Source organism: Oncorhynchus tshawytscha, linkage group LG06, assembly GCF_018296145.1.
Source record: "Oncorhynchus tshawytscha isolate Ot180627B linkage group LG06, Otsh_v2.0, whole genome shotgun sequence".
Classification (NCBI taxonomy): Eukaryota; Metazoa; Chordata; class Actinopteri; order Salmoniformes; family Salmonidae; genus Oncorhynchus; species Oncorhynchus tshawytscha.
Genome location: NC_056434.1, coordinates 31,483,345 through 31,505,100, shown reverse-complemented (window position 1 = coordinate 31,505,100; position 21,756 = coordinate 31,483,345). Strand labels below are relative to the sequence as shown.

The 21,756-nt window shown below is 43.7% G+C and overlaps 1 protein-coding gene and 1 pseudogene across 2 annotated transcripts; one reads left to right on the top strand and one right to left on the bottom strand.

The window, feature by feature from the left end:
* Positions 1-265: 265 nt before the first annotated feature.
* On the top strand, positions 266-8,478 carry LOC112245354 (zinc finger protein 710-like). 2 transcript variants are annotated; one of them, XM_024413403.2, is made up of 5 exons: positions 266-384; positions 2,628-4,130; positions 5,343-5,534; positions 5,621-5,795; positions 6,288-8,478. In XM_024413403.2, the coding sequence occupies exons 1-5, from the start codon at positions 340-342 to the stop codon at positions 6,449-6,451; spliced, it is 2,079 nt and encodes a 692-aa protein (XP_024269171.1). In that variant the 5' UTR covers positions 266-339; the 3' UTR covers positions 6,452-8,478. The 2 variants fall into 2 exon arrangements, with proteins under 2 accessions (XP_024269171.1, XP_024269170.1); XM_024413402.2 differs by having other exon boundaries at positions 2,628-4,160.
* A 162-nt stretch (positions 8,479-8,640) lies between these two features.
* LOC112245355 lies at positions 8,641-17,290 on the bottom strand (annotated as a pseudogene).
* Positions 17,291-21,756: the final 4,466 nt, after the last annotated feature.

Genomic DNA, 21,756 nt, shown 5'->3' with positions numbered 1-21,756 from the left:
GGGAGAGAGGGAGGGAGAGAGAAAGAAATGGTGTGTGTGTGTGTATGTATGTATGTGTGCGTGTGTGTGTGTTCGTGTGTGTGCGCGTGTGTGTGCGTGTGCGTGCGTGTGCATGTGTGTGTGTGTGTGTGTGTGTGCATGTGTGTGTGTGTGTGTGTGTGTGTGTGTGTGTGTGTGTGTGTGTGTGTGTGTGTGTGTGTGTGTGTGGGGGGGGGTGGGGGCACAGTCAGTTCTGATAACAGCAACAGTAGGAGGAGGATGAGTCGTGGGACCGCCCCACTCTCCCACAGATATAAATAGGAGCCAGATTTTTTTTACTCCACTCAGTTCTCCTGAAGGATGAGATCCCTGAAACACCTCAAACATCACACCAGGAACAATGTGGTGAGTTGTTAGCCTAAACTGAGACCGTGATTACAATACTAGTTCAGTGGGGATGTTGTATGTTGATTTAAAGGTGGTTTCACTGTCTCTCTCTAAGTCAAAGGAGATTACTTTTCTACATTCATACAGTGCTGCAGGAAGAACATATTTTACAGCTAAGAGTAGACCACCAGACTAGACTACTAACTATTCTCTCCTCTCTGTCTCTGTCACACCTCTGCTAAGCTGCTAAGCTTCATATTGTTCTGATTGTTTGATATTTGTCTTAAACCTTCTTTCACATAGAACTTCAAATGTATAAGTATAGACTTGCAATTACTATCTTGCCTTTCTGTTTCTCTGTCATTTGTCTTTTTGTCTTTCATTTAGCCTGCCTTTCATTTTGTCGTGCTTTTCTCCTTCCTTCCCCCTCTCTACCTCCCCTCCTTTCTCTCACTCACTCACTCACCCTGTCTCTCTCTGTCTCTCTCACTCCTCCCACACCCCTCCCTCTCCTTTTCCTTTCTCTCCCTCTCCCCATCTCTCTCACATGCTCACTCAATCTCTCCCTTCCCCTCCCCCCCTTTCTTTATCTTTCAGCCTCTGCATCTCATTTCGCTCCCTCTCCCTCCACTCCTCCCCTGCCCACATCTCGCTTTCTCTTTCTTTTCCTCCCTCTCCTACTTTCTCACACACACACACACACACACACACACACACACACACACACACACACACACACACACACACACACACACACACACACACACACACACACACACACACACACAGAGAGAGAGAGATACACACCTCACTCTCTGTGTTCCTCTCACAAACACAAAGTCTGTCTCTGTCTGACTACTTTAGAAGGAGTAATTATAAATTATGTGGTTACCAGGGCATCCAGGTCTACCCCCCCCACTCTTCCCTCTTTCCCTCCTTTCTCTTCCTCCTTTTTTCTGTTTCCATCCCATCTCTGTCTCTTTCCTCAGTATTGTATTATGAAAGATAGCAGCTCGTAATAGTGTTATACACTGTTGTAGTGTATGTCCTAGACCAGGGGTACTCAACTCTTACCTTACGAAGTCCGGAGCCTGCTGGTTTTCTATTTTACCTCATAATTAATTGCACCCACCTGGTGTCCTAGATCTAAATCAGTTCCTGATTAGAGGGGAACAATGACAAAATGCAGTGGAACTGGCTACGAGTTACATAGTTGAGTTTGAGGGTCCTAGACTAACGTGCATGAAGAGGCTAGGGTCTATCTCATGTATTTTTCCATCATTACACCAGGTTTGAAGGAAATTACCTGAAAGTATTGGGGTACACTGGGGACCTGTCATTTGTTATGGAGCTGGAGCTTGGTTGTGCCAGCATTTAGCGTTCTTCTAGTTCCACTCTGTTTTGCCTTTTCAATCATCTAGAGGGCAAACACAATCATTTGTAGACCATAATGCTGCTTTTTGGTGTATACCATAACAATACTCTTATGTATAAGTATTGCATACTTAATCTGTTCTCCTCGCGATCATATTTCTGTCATGGTTATAACTGAGTATGTCTTCTACCACCTTGTAAAGGAAGCCCTGTGGCAGTGGAGGTGAACTGTGAGAGGAGACCATGTGTTTGGTGTTAGCCTGCTATTAGCAGTGCAAGGCAGACGGCTAGGCTTGCTCCTCACGAATGGGACTGATAGATAGCCCCAGCCTCCAGCCCAGTGATGATGAACCCAGTATGGTCAGCCTGGCCAGGGCCACTCTGGACTCCACAGGAAGCTCTGTGGACAGGTCACAGAAGTCCACTTCCTGGTGGGCCTGCATCCCATTTGTGTTCCTTATGATTTTAAAGGCTGTCAAGGAAGGAAACGGGGCTTGAGTGCCGATCTGCCTTATCTCCTCCATCTAATGTTCTCTGCTGGATTCAGAGCAAAGAACCAAGACGTTGTCAGAATGCAGCTGACTGTCTCTAGCAAGGGAGTTGGGAGTTGGGAGGGAGTTGCATAAAAACCAAATGTGTCAGACCACTTCAGGGATCTTATGAACTATCAATCATTATTCCCACCACACACACCTACCATTGATTTCTTAGGAATACATATCACTTAGAGAGATCTGACTGTCAGTCCTTGTACTTAAGCAATATTTGGCTTATATAACGGTAGTATATTATAAAGCAATCTCACAATGTTGAATACATGTCTTTGTGTGGTGTGGTCTGCTGCTGTGTGATGACCTGATCTGTGCTGTGTGTGTGTTCTATGTTAGGAGGAGGAGAGTGGCCGTCTGGTGCGGTGCTACCCCAAGGTGGTGGAGGGCCAGGTGGATGCAGGAACACAGACAGAACCCGTGGTGGTGCTGTCACTGGCCCAGGCTGCTGTCCTGGGCCTTATCTCCCAGAATGAGATCTTTGGAGCCACCATCGCCCCCAATGGCTTCTACATGGGCGAGCCCAGGGAGTATGGCAGGACCCCTCCTACTCCAGAGGGCATGGAGTATGAGTACGCTGACCAACTGATTGGGGCCAACGGGGACTACCTGGCTGAGCCTGTGGGGGAGTCTGAGCCTCACAGCAGTGAGAGGAGGCGCCCCGGGCCCAGAGGGAGGACCAGGAGACCCAGGAGTGAAGGAGGAGTGCCAGGGGAGCCCCCTCACAGAGTCCCCAACATACAGACTCAGGTCAAAGGGGAGCGGGGAGAGTCTGACACCCCTCCGTCCTGCATCCACATGGCGAAGAGCCGTAGCAGCCCAGGCAAGACAGATGAGCCAGGTACTCACAGACGGCCTCTGAAGGAGGAGCAGAGCTGTGGTAACTGTGCTGTGTGTGTGAGAGAGATGTCCAGTCAGACCCAGACAGAAGTACGGCCAGAGCAGGGGCCAGAGGAGAGGAGGGAGGGAGGAGGAGAGGGACAAGAAGAGGAGGTAGCTGAGGAGGAAGAAGGAGTGTTGAACCTCAAGACTGGAGGAGACAGGGGACACAGTCCCAGTCCCGTTATAAACCGCTACTTTGAGTCCAGCGAGGTGGCCTATGAGTCTGCTGACATGGCCGTGGGGGACTATGACGAGGGCAGCCAGGGAATGTTGTGGGCTGCAGATGCTGAGGGGATAGCCAGGCGCATGCAGATCGACCGGCTGGACGTCAACGTCCAGATAGATGAGTCCTACTGCGTGGATGTGGGAGAGGGCCTGAAGAGATGGAAGTGCCGCATGTGTGAGAAGTCTTATACCTCCAAGTACAACCTGGTCACCCACATCCTGGGCCACAACGGCATTAAGCCCCATGAGTGCCTGCACTGCGGCAAGCTGTTCAAGCAGCCCAGCCACCTCCAGACCCACCTGCTCACCCACCAGGGCACCCGGCCACACAAGTGCACCGTGTGTAAGAAGGCCTTCACCCAGACCAGCCACCTGAAGAGGCACATGCTGCAGCACTCGGACGTCAAGCCCTACAGCTGCCGCTTCTGTGGCCGAGGCTTCGCCTACCCCAGCGAGCTCCGGTCCCACGAGAACAAACACGAAAACGGCCACTGCCATGTGTGTTCTCAGTGTGCCATGGAGTTCCCCACCCACGCCTACCTGAAGCGCCACCAGACCAGTCACCAGGGCCCCACCACCTACCAGTGCACTGAGTGCAACAAGTCCTTTGCCTACCGCAGCCAGCTGCAGAACCACCTCATGAAGCATCAGAACGTAAGGCCCTACGTCTGCCCAGAGTGTGGAATGGAGTTTGTCCAGATCCATCACCTCAAGCAGCATTCCCTCACTCACAAGGTACTGACACCACAGGCCCTCGCCGACCAGGTACTAAAACCCCACTGACTTGATATTCCATATATTACATTATTCTGTACCAACCCCTGTTCTAACTCCAGCTCAGAGTATCAGAGTAGTCCAGGCTCTCACAGGGTCACCCAGGGGTCACACCAGCTCTAGAAGGTCATCAAGATCTCCGCTCCTTATGAATCACACATTTCTTGATTGATGCGATAAACTCTGAGAAAACATCCATAGCATGCGGCTCACTGAACAACACTCTCTAAGCTGTTTCTATGAATTCCCAGTAACTTGAATTAATTAACAGGCAGAGACAGACAGGGTTAGGTGAACTCAGAGGTATATCAAAATACCTAAAGGCTGTCATTCCTATTGCCTGAACCAGTTGCAATGTAAACATAGCCTTCAAAATGCTTGGTTTTGTATGTTTGGTCTGACCTAATCCAGCATGTGCTTTGTGCTGTGTGTTGTCATACAAACACATACCACCCTTCATGCCTGATGCTACAGTCTATGCTTTGATCCACAGGAGGTTGGTGGCACCTTAATTAGGGAGGACGGGCTTGTGGTAATGGCTGGAGTGGAATAGGTGGAATGGTATCAAATACATCAAACACAAGGTTTGATGCCATTCCATTAGCTTCGTTCCAGCCATTATTATGAGCCATCCTCCCCTCAGCAGCCTCCACTGCTCTGATCTCTACACTGATTCATCCTAGGCCTAGAGCCTCAGTCGGAGAAATTGTAGTGTCACATTGACAGGGCATTTACTTAAATATTGGCTTACACATATTGTCACAAACAATTAGATTTCTTTTTTAGCGTTCATCAAAATGTAGGTGTATCCAAACATTCAAGTTAATGTTTTAACATGCTTTTCAATACTAATCATGCACCTTTCCATATTGTGAGAGTATCACAAGCTTAGAGAGCCAACACTTGGTGGTGCTAACGTGTATGTATCAACTTGCTGCCATTATGCAAGGATTTCACATCTACCCTACAGCAGTTACACCTCTTGACCTATGATGTCTGTGTGTTTTTGTGTGAAAGCTTGATTGTCTGATAAATGACTATAACAACCACCAATCTTAGTGTTAATTTCAACGTGTAACTTGCTGTTCAAACCGTAACTTGCTGTTTATCAACAATAAACCCAACTTTATTCAACCAAATTAATTAAAGAGCCAATCCTCTTTATTTTCCCAGAGTATGAAGGAATTCAAATGTGATGTGTGTGCCCGGGAGTTCACCCTCTCTGCTAACCTCAAGAGGCACATGCTGATCCATGCCAGCATCAGGCCCTTCCAGTGTCACGTCTGCTTCAAGACCTTTGTCCAGAAACAGACCCTCAAAACACACATGATCGTCCACCTGCCTGTCAAGCCTTTCAAATGCAAGGTCAGAAGAGCTCTCTATAGACAGCATGGGTTGAGTTCCACTGCTTCTAGAGTGTTGAGATTGAGTGTTGTTCTCTTGTGTTCCAGGTGTGTGGCAAATCTTTCAACAGAATGTACAACCTCCTGGGCCACATGCACCTCCACGCTGGCAGCAAGCCCTTCAAGTGTCCTTACTGCTCCAGCAAGTTCAACCTGAAGGGCAATCTGAGCCGACACATGAAGGTCAAACACGGCATCCTGGACGCTTCACCAGACGGACAAGGTGACTAACAATATTCATTGATACTATTCTTCAGTTATGTACCTTGTTAGTTATGATTTGATCTTGAATTAGCTAATTGAGTTATGTGATTTTTGTTTCTTGGTACAGAATGTTTTTACACTAGACATTTCAGTGGGCTCCGTGTTTCATTGTGTTTTTAGTCAGTCTGCCCTTAATGCACTTTAACTCAGCATGTATGTAATCTACTGACAAGTGTTTTGGTGCTTCTCTGCCACTCCCCTCCCTCTGTGTTTCGCAAATATAGAAGTGCTTGGACTAGACATGCCGGTCTCTATCGGTAGAGAGGGATAGGGAGGCAGGGGAGGACTGTACTGTCCTCTATGAGGCTGGGAGTAGCTGTGTGTGTGGGTGTGTGTGGTTGTGTAGACAGGATGGGCTCGTATGTTCGTGTGTGTGTGGACAGGATGGGCTTGTGTGTGTGTGTGTCGACAGGATGGGCTCATGTGTGTGTCTGTGTATTTCCTTCCTCAGCCCCCCCTGACATAGAGAACCAGGAGGACTATGACGAAGACAACTTTGAATTCAGCGAACGAGAGAACCTGGCCAGTAACAACACACCAGACATCGCTAAACTGTCTGAAATTGAGTATTATAGCAGCTACGCCAAGGGTGCAGGGCGCTACAAAACTGCATGAATGATTAAAAGACCCCATATTGAGTAGAAATGTAAACTAATAAAGGAAATTAGTGCCACTAGCAGCTGACAGCAATGTGATGAGCTTTTACTCACTGTAAGGGCATGATATAAAGTGGTGGAGTCTGCCCATTCGTATACACTGGAATCTGTTCTCTCGCTCCGGCATTCATTGGGAGTGAGAGACAGGTAATTTGGGATTGTAGATTTCTCATCGGTCTGTTTGTTTTGTGCTGAAATGTGACTTCAGCTCTAGCTGCCACAACATTGTGATTGATAAATGTAGTGTTCACAGTAAAAAGGGGTCATATCTGAAAATAAACCATCATCTAAACCTCTGGGAGAGACATACTCAACATACATCCCAGAGGTGGCCTAACTCTGTAAGCACACTTTGTAGGGAAACACCCATATGGTACCGACGTGGCTCAGTTGGTTGCGTACAGTACTTGCAACACCAGGATTGTGGGATCAATTTCCACGGCGGACCAGTACGAAAATGTAATCTCTCACTACTGTAAGTCACTCACTACTGTAAATCGCTCTGGACAAGAATGTCTGCTAAATGACTAAAATGTCATAGTAAAATGCACTTACTCATTCAGAGCCATCCCCCAGTAAGTCTGTGTGGGTAAATTAGAATACAGCTGAGTATTATTGCTTTTATTAACATATATAACAATGCATACAAGCCAGTCAAGTAAATGTGTCCTCTGTTCACGTCACTTACCAAAGCTGATAACATTCAAGCAGTTCTCATGATGGTTAGCCAACCAACTTTTATTTAGATTTACTTCTGTTTTACTTTTATACTGTGAGTAGTTTCAACTACAGTTCTAGGTTTAGATAACATAGGATGCTCATTTCATATGCTGTTGTATTTTAAATGTGCAGAAAGAATCATTCGGCCAGTGTCATTCAGACTCCTCGAGTTGGCTGGTTCTGCATGTCACCACTTTATGGCCCCATGTTACTAGCTTGATTTGAAGTGTCTGCATTGGCAGACATTTTTGTTATTGATCCCGAGTTAAATAATTGTACTGATGCAGCCCACATCTTTAAGTGAGCTAAAAGCAAAATAAAATATGTTCGAATTGCCCTTCTGATGTAGCCACCATGTGCCAAAGAATCTGACCAATGTTGGGCCACATTGCCAAAGCCTACAGCTGAGGACAATAGCAGTCTAGTGGCACCCATTCTCTGCTTTGTAGAGCTGGGACATTAGATTTCACGTCCCCCAATAGCAGACTTCATGCAATTACTTTTTAGGCTTCATGCTCCCCCCAGTAGATTTTTCCAAACGATTACCACTGAGAAGACACTAGTGCAGTTTTTTTAGGATCCTTCACAATTCATGCCCCATGCAAGCCTTCATGGAACAGACTGCAACATTTCTCAAACGCAAACACAGCCCCTGCATACTCATTGTGGTTTTGATGGGTGAATCGCAACAGGATCTGTCCTAAAAAACTTTAGACAGAAATAAAGTGCCCTTGTGTCTCCAGGACTGTGCCATCCATCATGCTACACACTGGTCTAAAGTGATGAACGACAACCTCCCAACATGTGACAGGGCCACAGACCGAGCAGAAAATGACTTGGGAAATTCCCTATATATTGTTTCCCCCTGTGCTTCGCTTTAAAACCACCTGCAAACTAGGTATATATGCAAGGTTTATTTTGAATTGTACACATTTGCAGCTAAAAGCTGAATTGCTGCATACATAGGCCTATGTAAATTAAGAGATGTAGTATACAACATTGCAGTGATGCAGTCTCAAAGTAAGGCATGGGCTGTTTTAGTACCTGCCAGTCTGAGTAGAGGGAAGGTTCAGTTTGTGACTATCGGGTAGATTTGCCACAGACATGGCCTCTTGTCTGAAGCAGCCATTTGTTGTAACACCATTATGGTATCCATACACAATGTTGATATAGTGTGCTTAATATACAAAATGCTCATTTTTGTGGGGGATAACAAACACCTCTAGTGATGAAACAAATGGAGAAAAAAAAAACAAGATCTGGAACTTGAATGGCTTTCTGTGTTACACATTGGTGTGGAAATATGCTGTTGATAGAAATTTTCAAATGTGTACCAGACAATACTGTAAAATAATAAATTTATTTTAAAACTTTAAAATCAGTGTGCACTTTATCTTACAAGATTAAAATGGAGGCAGAATACAAGCATAGGATCCAACAAGGAAGATTTATTAGCAAATATTCTTGACATGGCCTTCAAGTTTCTTCCAAGGTATAATACAGTACTTCACATAAATATAACCTCGGAGACATGGGGAAAGAATGGTGAAGGAGTGCTAGATGGAACAGAGCTCTAAATAGAAGGACCTAATCTGGTACACTGAATAATGCTCTTACAGATGACTTCTTCCTTCAGACAATACGCATGTGGATATCTTGACCTAAATTAAAAACGATGTACAAAAACAGAATGACATTTGTCATTTGCAGGCTAGCTGTACTCCAAATTTAAATCCTTCATTTGCCCAGGGCTTTGTCCAGGTTGTTCTTGATGGCATCCAGGAAGTCCTCAGTGTTGACGTAGTGTACATTCAGCTTGCATCTGCAATCACAGATCAGAACATAAGTTACTCAGTCAGGACCCTGTCCCTGAGACAGAGAATCATACAAACTTCCAATAGGGAAATAGGATTCCCCCCCTCGATTATAACACAATCCATGCATTAATGAACATGTTAGATCAAGAATTTGGTCAACGCAATAGTAAGGAGCTCACTTGGAAAGTCCGTGAATGCAGCCGGCGAGGTCCTTAGTCATAACACCACTCTCAACGGTCTCCACACATACCTTCTCCAGAGTCAGGGCGAACCTGCAGGTCAAACAGACAAGATTCAGTAATGGGCAAAACAATTGGCTTGTGAATATAAAAACACTTTGCCAATTGCCTGGCAAACACCAATTTATTTATTTTACCTTCATTTAACTAGGCAAGTCAGTTAAGAACAAATTCTTATTTTCAATGATGGCCTAGGAACAGTGGGTTAACTGCCTGGTCAGGGGCGGAACGACAGATTTGTACCATGTCAGCTCGGGGATTCGAACTTGCAACCTTTCGGTTACTAGTCCAACGCTCTAACCACTAGGCCACCTTGCAGCCCCAATGGAATAGGACACTGGGACAGTACACCATTATAGTTAGTGACAATATTAGTTTAAAACAATGACACGATGCATTCATTTCTTACTTGATCAGGTCAGGGTTCCCATCAAGTTTACCCCGATGCTCAAGCCCTCTGGTCCAGGCAAAGATGCTGGCAATGGGGTTGGTGCTGGTTGGGTTTCCCTAAAGGTGGATACAGAAGGGGTAAAGTTAGGTTACAGTTTACCAGTGGAAATACAGATACTTTACAGATTATGTAAAAGCATGGACAACATAATTCCAATAATCCCATGTTGATGGATCATTTCCTTCATCCTATGAAGTCATTCTGGCAGCATATTGTCCACCACAAGATGGCACTGTCACATAAGACATTCAAATAGAGCCACTGAAATTGGACTGTTGTACGTACCACAGAAGATGATTTATGGTTCTCTAAATATGGATCTTGGGCTGTAATGAAAGTTAGTAGAATGAGTCTAACCTTCTGGTGCTCGCGGTAGTGTCTGGTCACTGTGCCGTGGGCTGCCTCAGCCTCAATGGTCTTACCATCGGGACATACCAGCACTGACGTCATCAGACCCAGAGAGCCGAAACCTACGGAGCCCAAATAGTATGTCCATCACCCATAGTCTGATATAGGACTCTTAATCTAATCTCTACTGCACTCAACATTTGGATCATAATTTCTATTCCATTTGAAATTAGACTGAGGTGTTCCTAATCCCTCACCCTGAGCCAGGATGTCAGACTGTACGTCTCCATCGTAGTTCTTGCAGGCCCACACGAAGGCACCATCGGACTTCAGCACCTGGGCAACCATGTCATCAATGAGCCTGTGCTCGTACCAGATCTTCAGCTTGTCAAACTCTGGCTTGTAATTCCTATGGACACAAAACACATGGTAGTGTGAGAGCACTGCATTAAACATAATCTGGGTAATTTGGGTCCTGGATGCTGAAGCAGCATTCCAGCTGGGTGTATAACAAACAATATACCCCATGGTATGGCACAAAACTACTTGATTACTGTTATATTTATGTTGGCAACAAGTTTAAGCAGTAAGGCACCTTGGGGTTTTGTGTTATATGGTCAATATACCACAGCTAAGGGCTGTATCCAGGCAATCACGTTGTGGCTAAGAGCCCTAAGGCGTATATTTAAGCAATAAAACCCGAGGGGGTGTGGTATATAGCACAGCTAAGGTATGTTCTTTCGCACGATGCAATGCAGAGTGCTTGGATACAGCCCTTAGCCATGGTGTATATAGAGCACCACAGTATGAGTCATAATACCCACAAAACCTAGAGGTCAAACAGGGAAATGGTTCCAATGGTCTTTCCACCATTCATCTTTCCCATAGGGAATTTAAGAAACACTTCAAATAAGGGCTGGGTGTCGTGTAGGCTTACCCTGGCGTGACGTTTTGATAACCATGTCAATCTAGGAAAATGTGACTTTCCAATATAGTTGCCTGTATTTACCCCCCAAAAAATGAAATGCTAATTAGCCGCTAATGTGGCTATCATAAAGAACTACAAATTCCATGACGATCTGGACGAGACCGCCGAATCGAGGCAAAAGTAAGAATCTCTAGATTAGCTAACATCACATAGTTAAATGTAGTAATGAATAAATTGGCAATATTTCTTTAAATGGAAAATTCTGTGAACTGTGTTGTGCAAGTTTTAAACAGACAAAACCTGCGGGCAAAGGTGTTAGCTAAAACATGACATGCAGGAGCTTGCAGGGATTTGTAGTTTGGCATGATGTCTACTGATGCTAAATAGCATTTTAGAATCTTAGTAAATAGAGCATTATAACACCTCCGCTCTATATCACATAGCCCCGAGGTGCCTTATTGCTATTATAAACTGGTTACCAACATAAGTAGAGCAGTAAAAACAAATGCTTGGTCATACCCGTGGTTTACAGTCTGATATCATTCAGAGCTCAAACCACCCAGTTTATAATGGACAATATGCTAGAAATCCAATATTAGACTTTAGTTAATAAAGTGTGCATGGCTGAGGTACTGGTATTTCACTGCCCAAATGTTTTATATTCACAGGTCTGGAATCCTGTTTCAACCAATCAGTATCCAGGACCACAGCCCAATACATGTTGAGGCGAATGAGATCATAAAAAGCAACAAATACTAACGCCTGGTAGATTTCCTCAAAGATGTCCTTGAATCTGCCATCATAAGCTTTGAGAATGGTGTTCTTGGTGCTCAGATAGAGGGGCCACTTCTTGCCAATGGCGTACTGGAAGCAGCTATGTGCAAAGCCTGAAATAGACTGATGGGATAGAAAGTGTACAAAGGTCTCCACTAGCGTAGCATGTAGGTCATATGAGCAACAGTAAGAGGTTAACAACCTTCTATCTCTTAACCCTCAACTAGCCCCCAATTCACACTTCCATTTCCACTAGACAAGTTGAAAGTCTGCCACATGACCTCTGACGGCATAAAAATCAAACAAAATCCTGCTTGTGATGGTAAACAAACAGTATTAAGGCATGTTTACAGGAGGCCAACTCACTCCATTCACTACTGCTATAATTTCATGAAGGGAAAAATCTGTGGCAAAATAAAGTTTGAAAAAAATTATAATAAAATAAATCTAGTTGGCAAAACAAACCACATTGCTGAACTCACCTCATCTGTGTTGTACATGCCCATTCCACAGCCACCTCCGGGGAACTTGTAGACCTCCCACTCCTGGCCTTTGCTCCCATCAGTAGGAGAGAAGACCATCTTGAAAGTGCCAGGTTGGCTGACAACAAAGTCTGTTGCTCTGTACTGTAAAACAATGGATTGGTTACAAATAACACAATGAAGATACAAATATTAAAATGGCTCCAATTTAGAAGGAACTGACCTGGTCACCAAAGGCATGTCTGCCAATGGTGATGGGCTGTGTCCAACCTGGAACAAGCCTGGGAATGTTCTTGCAGATGATTGGCTCACGGAAGACTGTGCCTCCCAGGATGTTCCTGATGGTTCCATTGGGGCTCTTCCACATCTTTTTCAGTTTGAACTCTGATGGTAAACGACAGTTCTCACAAAACAGCAACATTTAAAACACCAACCATAGGTTCCTATTGTCGGTTTAACTACAAAAATAGTGCAATGTGTGATTTCTCTCTAAGCCAAGTGCATTTGGAGAGGGAATTAAACCTTTATAGCAAACTATAAAAACACTGCTTATATGCTATTCAAATACCTTCTACTCTTTGTTCGTCAGGAGTGATGGTGGCACATTTAACAGCGACATGGTACTTCTGGGTGGCGATGGCAGAGTCGATGGTGACCTGGTCGTCAGTCTGGTCACGGTATGGCAGACCCAGGTCGTAGTACTTCAGCTCCACATCCACATTGGAGAGGATGAGCTGGAAAAGCAGAACATAGTGACAGGAATCAGAACTCATTCTTTCTTTACATTGTCAACTGCTCTACAGGATTTCAGACACTGTTTATGTCAGTGAACTTAGAATGGACGTGCTTTAGTCAATGGACGCACCCCAGTCCAAGCACATAAGGGTCAAAATTCCAGGCTGTATCACAACCGGACGTGATTGGGAGTCCCACAGGGCAGAGCACAATTGGCCCAGTGTCACCCGGGTTAGGCAGTCATCATAAATAAGAATTTGTTCTTAACTGACTTGCCTAGTTAAAAAGGTCAAATACAAAAACAGTAATATTTACAAGAACAATCTTTAAAAATACTATAACTTAATGCATTATAGATTGTACCATATCTATTGATAGATGTAATAATCGTATCTTCATTCATGTGTAGTGTAATATATTGTTTTACGTGGGGGACAATACACATTTAAAATTTAAAAAAAGGTAATGTTTTTTACTCCCATGAAGCTCCATGTTCAGACTGAGCCAACGCACCATCTGCTCTCTCCAGAGGTGAGTAGCCAATGGGTGACAAACCTTACAAAAAACCCTCCTCCCACATCATACAGACAATCTCCCTACACTCAGGCACATACTCATTCACTCTGAATCTACACAGACACCACTGTCGTCCCCCTCCCCTCCAAGTTCAGCACCTTCTCTTTGATGAACTCCCAGATGATCCTGGTCATCTCATCTCCATCCATCTCCACCACAGGCTGGGACACCTTGATGCGCTTGTCCCCATCTGTCCAAAATAAAAATAAACTGTACATTAAATGGAGACTGCCTGTCGTCACAATTGTGACCTACACACATTAGTAAGGAGCACGTTAGCATGTTTTCAGCACAAAAACTGCTGAGCAACCAGTCACTGATTATAGCTTATTACGACATACAATTATATATAAAAATAATACATCTGTTTGACTGGCAACATGGCCCCCGAAGAACTATGACAACCAATACTACATACTGGAATATTTTGTTTGACATGGTCTCTATGAATAGCCTATACGGCGTCTAAAGGTCTCGGGAAATGTTCCCTGAATAGGCTCATGCCTTTTGTGAAGGTTCAAGAAACAGTTGGTTCTAAATTAGGGGAGTCGTGTGATCAAAGTCACCTTATCCTACAAAGAGACTGCACTTTCATTTAGACTTCATGGTTTCATCCCTCCATGGACAGTAACATATTCAGCTCTCTTCATGCCCATACATACAGAATATTGACAGCAAGACATTTCTATTTTCATTAATCTGTAGCTGCCATGCATCGAGCCCTTTGATTCACCCAGACTAGTAGTCCAATTATCTAGTAAAACAAGTCTTTGCTCCCACACTGCTCTGCCCTTTAGTGTCCCTGGGAGAAGGCAGGCCCTCACCCACTCTCCCAGCTAGACCATGCAGTGGAGACAGAGTGGAAGAGGGGCGGTGCAGGGAATCAAGTGACTTTCTAATGTTCCTGCCAAGTCTATGCTTCCACTGCTCCCCATGACATCCAAGAATAGTGTTTATACTTAAGGAGAAACAAAATGGCGGTATCCAGCAGAATAATGAAATAACACCATCACGTGGATCTATGCTGTATGACAACCTTGATACCAAGCATACACACGAACATGAGACCTTTACTGCAACTACGCACCTGTCAAAACAACCTACTCACAACTCAGTTGGACATGAACAAACCCTCGCGGCAAGAGACTGTAAAACAAGGCCCATATAGGCTAACCTTGCCCGCAAGCAAAGACCTGGGTATATACACTGACTGATCGCCTAATTCTTTCTCCCGCAAGCCTGTTAGCTTCATCCATTGAGAGACAATAGTTTACTTTGCGTGAAGAGCCAATTTGATAGGCAAGGATTAGGTTATCCTTTATAATACTGTAGTGAACACGTAGCAGAACTCAGAAGATGTGTTTTGAGCACAAGTTCACCAGGTGTGAAAAGCATAGACACCAAGTGAAGTCTGAATGAGAAAGATTTACCCCCAGCTGTGTCTTGCTGCAATGTATAATGGGAGAGATATATATATATTTTTTAAATAGCCAGCTGGCTAAAAGTCACTTTTACTGAAACATTGATTAATGTGCACTGTCCTTGTAAAAATAAAAATAAACTTTTTTTTTTAAAGCTGATGATTTTGGCTGAATTACAGAACACCTAAATCCATCTGCACAAGCAGTATAGATCAAATTCACTGCAGACATCAGTCTGTAGGGGGATTGGTGAAAGATGATTATATGCCGTTTCTAACAACTAAGTGGAATATGTAGTGACAGCTGAACTTTTCGAAGGTCAACACCTTTGCTATGCATATTCTGCTAGTTAAAATCGGTTACGATTGTGTTTATGGTAATTTTAAAACATATTACTAAAATGTAGGCCCTATGTTCTTAACTGCACTTGACTACTCTTCAAGACACATTAAATTAGCAAATGAAAGTAGTCATTGATTTGAAGGGATTGTGTATGGTACAAAAAGATGACCAAAACATGTACCACTATGACTCCATTTTCTGTATTATTTATATCACTCAACTTTTAAACTAACATCTTATATCAATGATCTGTATTGCATGACCAGGCAAAAAAAGCATTGGTCCCAAGACATGAAAATGTGTCAAATAATGTCACACCAAAATACAATGACCCAAAAAAATACCCCATATTTCGAAACATTTTCCATTCATGATCATTGTTATATTTTTTAAAATGTTCTTTTACATCTGTCCTTAACAACCACAAGGGTATGTGACTGGATAGATAGTGTGTTGCTTTAACAGGACCAAAGACTTGAAACTATCTAGAGCCCCTCAATTTGATTCAATCCTCACATAACCTTATACAAACACATCAGTGACTTCTGCAATCTGGTGAATATCAGGATTATGATTCAGAGACAGCTGACTGTAGAATGTGTAGACTGGGGAAGACGAACTGCCCTTCAATTGACCTGCTACTTTATACAGTCCTTCAAAGTCAAATAGAGGGGGCAGGGCATTATAGGCCTTAAAGCTATCTAACAAAACAGCTAGCCTAAATACCATATTTTGGACTTTCTAATTTGAAAGTTATTCTGGAAGGTTATATAGGAGGACAAAGAGGGTCAAATTTATTTTTACAGTGCGTGTAAAACAGCTTCCTAGATCGACTCCACAGTTCAGACATGATTTAGTTATGCTGCTGCAGAAAATAGGATTTGGTGGGCCATTGAACACTTGTGGCAGCCATTGCAGAGCGTCCCACTATAGGCTGACCTTGTGGAAGTTTCTTAGCAAAAGAAAGTAGCTAGCGCTCAAACAATGGAGGTGTAAACTTTTGAAAACTGTTTGGAAACAATTGTATCAACGTATATTCACTATTTCTAATTGATTGACACATTTCTACAGCGTGTTTACACAGTTCACATGCATGATTGGCATGGGCAGGTGGCTTGGAGTCTTCGATTCAATTGCTGCCAATTGGTTTGGTTGCGTGGCGAATGGAAATGGTCACATTTTAGATTAAACTATTTAGAGTATTTTAAACCAATCTCGAGATAGGCTGATTTATTTAACAGTATGTACATTTACTCTACTTTAGGCCAAAGCAAATGTGATTTATTTTTATGGCCAATAGAGTGACGCAGACAAAGAAATCTCCCTCGACCCTCTTATCTTCCCCTCGCTAGCGGTTTCTAGGGAAGGCAGCTGACTTTGCTTGCGAGGAGAGTTCATTTTGTGACGATTAACGTTACCTAGCTCCATTCACCGAGCAAATGTGGGACTCTGCATTAATGGGATAATTTAACGAACTGACGAATATTTCATTATGGTAGCAACAGTTACTTCACAAACAAACAATCCAAAACGGGCCAAATGTGGCGCAAGATGATGCCTTGCTAAAAGTAACGGCGAGAAAGCTAGACTACTAGCTAAGCCACCAATGCGATTAAAACTGGGTCTGGTCTACTTTCTTAGTTCACACATATGAACCAGAAAAAATGACTGGGAAGCCTCGCTTCCTCTTCCGTCTATGGCTAGCTTCCACACAGTGAATAGGCCAACGTTATTTGACGGGGTTTTGCGTTAGGCATTATACATTGACTTTCTGTATGATTTTGTAAAATATCATGTAACCATGTTAAAGGTCGGACATTTTGCTCAAAACTCACAGTTCCTCTGTTGCAAACTCTGGAAGGTTGCAGCTGGCGCGAGTACCGCGGGGTTTTTGGAGAAAGTGGCCGCCGACCTAGATAGAGAGCTGAGGACCTTCAAGTATCCAGCCATGGCTTGCCCAAATTACTAGCAGCTGATACTCGACAAACTCCGAGCAAAGAAGGGTCGAAATGAAATGCCGCGCACTGCAATAGACGCAGCACCTCCCCACTCTACGCGCTTTGACGATACGACAAAAAAAAGTGATAGAGGGAGGGACTTCTAATTGACCATCCCCAATCAGAAGAGTATTTATGACTTTCATTCTAGTACTGCTGTCTAGACTCCAGATAAGGGTCAGTTAATTTTCGTTCATGGAGATGTATGGTACGAGATATCGTACTCCCTGTATATAGCCGCATTCAGGTGGTCTTTATTCCTCTTGTGTTATCATTTAAAATATTTCTTATTTTTAACATCATTGGGAAAGAGCTCGTAAGTACGCATTTCACGGTAAAGTCTACACCTGTTGTATTCGGCGCATGTGACAAATACAATTTGATTTGATGTTAGAAGCCTGGATCTTCATACAGGCAGAATTTTACATGCTGTCATGCATAGATCGAATAGATTATAGATTATAGAGTGAATAGCCATGCCGCCATTTATAGACGTAATAGATTAAAAAGTGAATAGATGAGTATGTCTTTATGTAGGTATAATTGATTCTCAGCAGTAAGAGCAAAGGCACCTTGCTGGTAGTCCAAATTCAGTGTAGGTTATATATTATAAGGGTTGAATTATGACTGGTTTATGAAGCTGAAACAATCCTCTCACATTCCATATCCTCAGTCACCACTGTGAAGGGCCCTAATTTTAGCTGGGGCTGGTTACCATACTGGGAGAAAGAATGGGTAGTGTGTAGTCATGTGGGAGTCGAAGCTTGCAGCATATTAAAGTCCCTCAGCTCAGAGCAGCCAGGTCACCTCCCAAGGAAGAGGGAGCATTAAAGGACAAAAACACTGCACGACTTTGAAACTCAGAAGAACACAAATGTATCAGTTTTCCGAATAGATGGGCATGTGGTTGGTTATCCTCTAGATAGCTGGACAAGATGTTTGCATTCATTTTCACTATTACAGTGATCTAGTTGAAAGGTCAGTCAGAGGAGAGTCGGTGCTATGACATAATGTGATGACTTGAGTGAGCACCCAACCTTTGGACCCTTGGAATGTAAACAGTTTTGGAATACAGTTGGAATGCAGTTCAACCAATGACAGTTCAAATAGTCTAACAGAAGAATCACCCAACAAAATGCCCTACTGTACTAAGGTCAGGTACATATCTTTAGGGCACCTTCAGTTCTGGATGGCACACATAGTAGTCTCATCTCATGACAGATTGTCAGTGCACACACGATTCGTGTCTGGGTTCAGAGATGACAGGGTCCAGTTTACCCACATCTCTCTAGGACACCGTAGTGAAATGTAAAAATATTTCAAATGATCTAAATCTAGCATAACATCCTGTATCACAATACAGATCAGTAAGAGAGAGAAATGTATGACATTCTACGCTTATAGGATACATTTCTCCACATGAAAGAGGTTATTTTTAACTAGGTAAGTCAGTTTAGAACAAATTATGTTTTACAATGACGGCCAGGAACAGTGGGTTAACTGCCTTGTTCAGGGGCAGAACGACAGAGTTTTACCTTGTCAGCTCAGGGATTTGATCTAGCAACCTTTTGGTTACTGGCCCAACCCTTTAACCACTAGACTACCTGCCACCCTTTATTTAAGTGTAGATGTCACCCAATAGGCAATATATAATTAATCACATTGCATAAATGTGGCCCAAGAAAGATGTTATCTCCTAAGTGTGGTTTTTATACAGTTGTAGGTCTTTGAAAAATCATTTGACACTATCAGCCCTACCTGCTGGAATAAAATATGAATGCATTTGTGGAACCTGAGTGGGCCTAGAGCGACCTCTGCTGGATTGAATATTGTAGATTAAATGATAGGAAACCCATACAATTCATTAATACCAATATGATTCCACTGTTCGATTGGAGGTATTATGGCGGCTGGCTAGCTGGATGGCTTTGTCAAGTTAGCTAAGAAGATTAATTGTATTGTGTTGAAACAAGGGTTATATGCGAGGATGTCAGAAATGGGGCTCCCGAGTGGTGCAGTGGTCTTAGGCACTGCATCTTAGTGCAAGAGGCATCACTGCAGTCCCCAGCTCAAATCCAGGCTACATCACATCCGGTCGTGATTGGGAGTCCCATAATGCGGTGTGCAATTGGCCCAGCGTTGGCCAGGTAAGGCCGTAATAAGAATTTGTTCATAATTGACTTGCCGAGTTAAAAACATTAAGAGGAGGACATGGTAAATGTTCATGTATGTTGTTGATAGCCAACATGGGATGTTGGCTATCAACAACAAGGCAACTCCTATGACTAATTGGGAATGGGACACAAGCGTAGGATTGATCACCCTGTCGCTGGCCGCCTTTGGGGAGGGTGTATAGTGTGAAAGGCCCGAAACACCCTAGGAACCAAAGGAACACTACTGACGATGCGCTCACTAAATTTCACTAGGCTCACTGTTCATGAACTCTTGGAAGTGCTTGCACAAAGGATAGTAACATCTCATCCTGTGTTCTTGGAATCTGTCAGAAATGTATGATAATTGTCTTTGGAGACTGGCGGTTATGAAGAGAGAGAAGCAGCCCGGAAAGATGGCGAGTGGAGGAGACCCTGTTTCTTGGTCGGAAGCGGAGATGGGAAAGCAAGGAAGAAGGAGAGGAGCTGAGTGCAAAGGGAAACCGTGTGTCAAGGAAGATTGGCGCTAAGTGCAAAGTGTGCTTAGAAAGTGAAGTTGATGAGTGAGGTGGCAGGTGTGGTGAAGATCCCCAAGTCTTTTCCCAATGGTTATGACAACAATGATTCTGGCCCAGTAGGAGTGACATTCTTGGAGAAAGTGGATCGCTGCCTTTTGGCTAACAAAGTCATGTTAGGATATGTCAGGTATCCTGTTAGAGCTTTTGTGCCGAACCCACTACGGTGTTTCAGGTGCCATGCTTAGGGTCATGTTATAGCAGTGTGTAGGAGGGATATTCCTAGATGTGAGGAGTGTGCAGGAGGGCATGGGACAGAGGAATGTGTTGTTTGGGTGAACAAGTTGTGCGTGTCAACTGTAGGGGTGCCAATATTACTGGGGAAGTGTGAAATAGGCAGGTTGAGGTGGCCAGTGCCAGAGAAGTACAGGTGTCGTATGCTGAGGCAGTGAAGAATGTAGAGGATGATGGATCAAGGTTGAGGGATCCTAAGAAGTTTGATGTGGGTGTGTATTTGCCATGCAATCACAACAAACAAATGCAGTAGTAAGTACAGCGATGTAAGCTAGGCTAGCTTTGCTCTGGTGAGAACAAATTTTTGAAGTTGAGGACTTCTCCCCTCCTGACTGACTCACCATCTCAAGGTGGTCAGTTCTATGTGTAGGCTAAAGATTGCGCTGACTTTGTGTTTAGCCAAGCTGACAGCAGCTATCTAGCATAGCTTGGTGATGGCTGAAGCTGGCTATCCAATCTAGCTGATATTTCTCTGTCAAATCGGTTATGGCAAGATAGCTTAAAGAGTAATATGAGAAGAATGAAATTGCTAAAGATATTCTTAACAAAGTGTTTTGATGACTTTCAAGTATAAGTTCCATGTAGAATAAACCATCCTTCACATAATATTGTAGAAGCAGTGTTCTGCTAATATAACAATGTGCAAATATTACACCCGTCTTTTATCTTTTATTGTCATTCACAGCCGACAGAGATAGTGTACCTATCAACTTTTTGTCTGGTGGTGCTGCGGCTACCTTGCCGCCTCCAGACGGCCACCTTACCAAACATGTCAGTCGTCAAACCTTCCTGTATGGTGTCACATACCACCCCCCCACCCCACCCTTGATAATGCCATTTGATTCAATAATAACAAAATATGATAACAAGTTATAGATGTCTTGTATAATTCTATTGCTGAGTGCAAGGGCTCGCTCCATTCAGAGACATCAGCATCAAGCCGTTTGTCAGTCTGGACTCTATCACATCTTGCAAGTCTCCCAAATGCTGGCTCCATATACAGTAGGTATCTGTAAAGACATACACACATACGTAGTTGCTGTTCTATTACCAATGGCAGTTAGAGTAGGTGATATCTGACACACAAACAGATACTACGTTGAAGTTTGAACAGATCAGACTAAACCTACCTTATTCTGTTCTTCCCATCAACAACCATTGGTGAGAAGACCAGAGGTGAGGCTGGAGGTGAGGCCTTTGCCAGAGCCTCATTGATGGGTATAGCAGCGTAGATCAGCTCAGATACTGGTCGATCACACACACACACACACACACACACACACACACACACACACACACACACACACACACACACACACATAGAGCACTGATTACATTATCAATGTCTATTATGATTAGCCTGGTGGAATCAACCAGATCGATGCGTTCACCTTTATTTCACTTCAGATATAATAAAATGTGAAGTCCAGTAGAATGGTGAACACAGCGATTAGGCAGGTTCCACCATGCTAGGT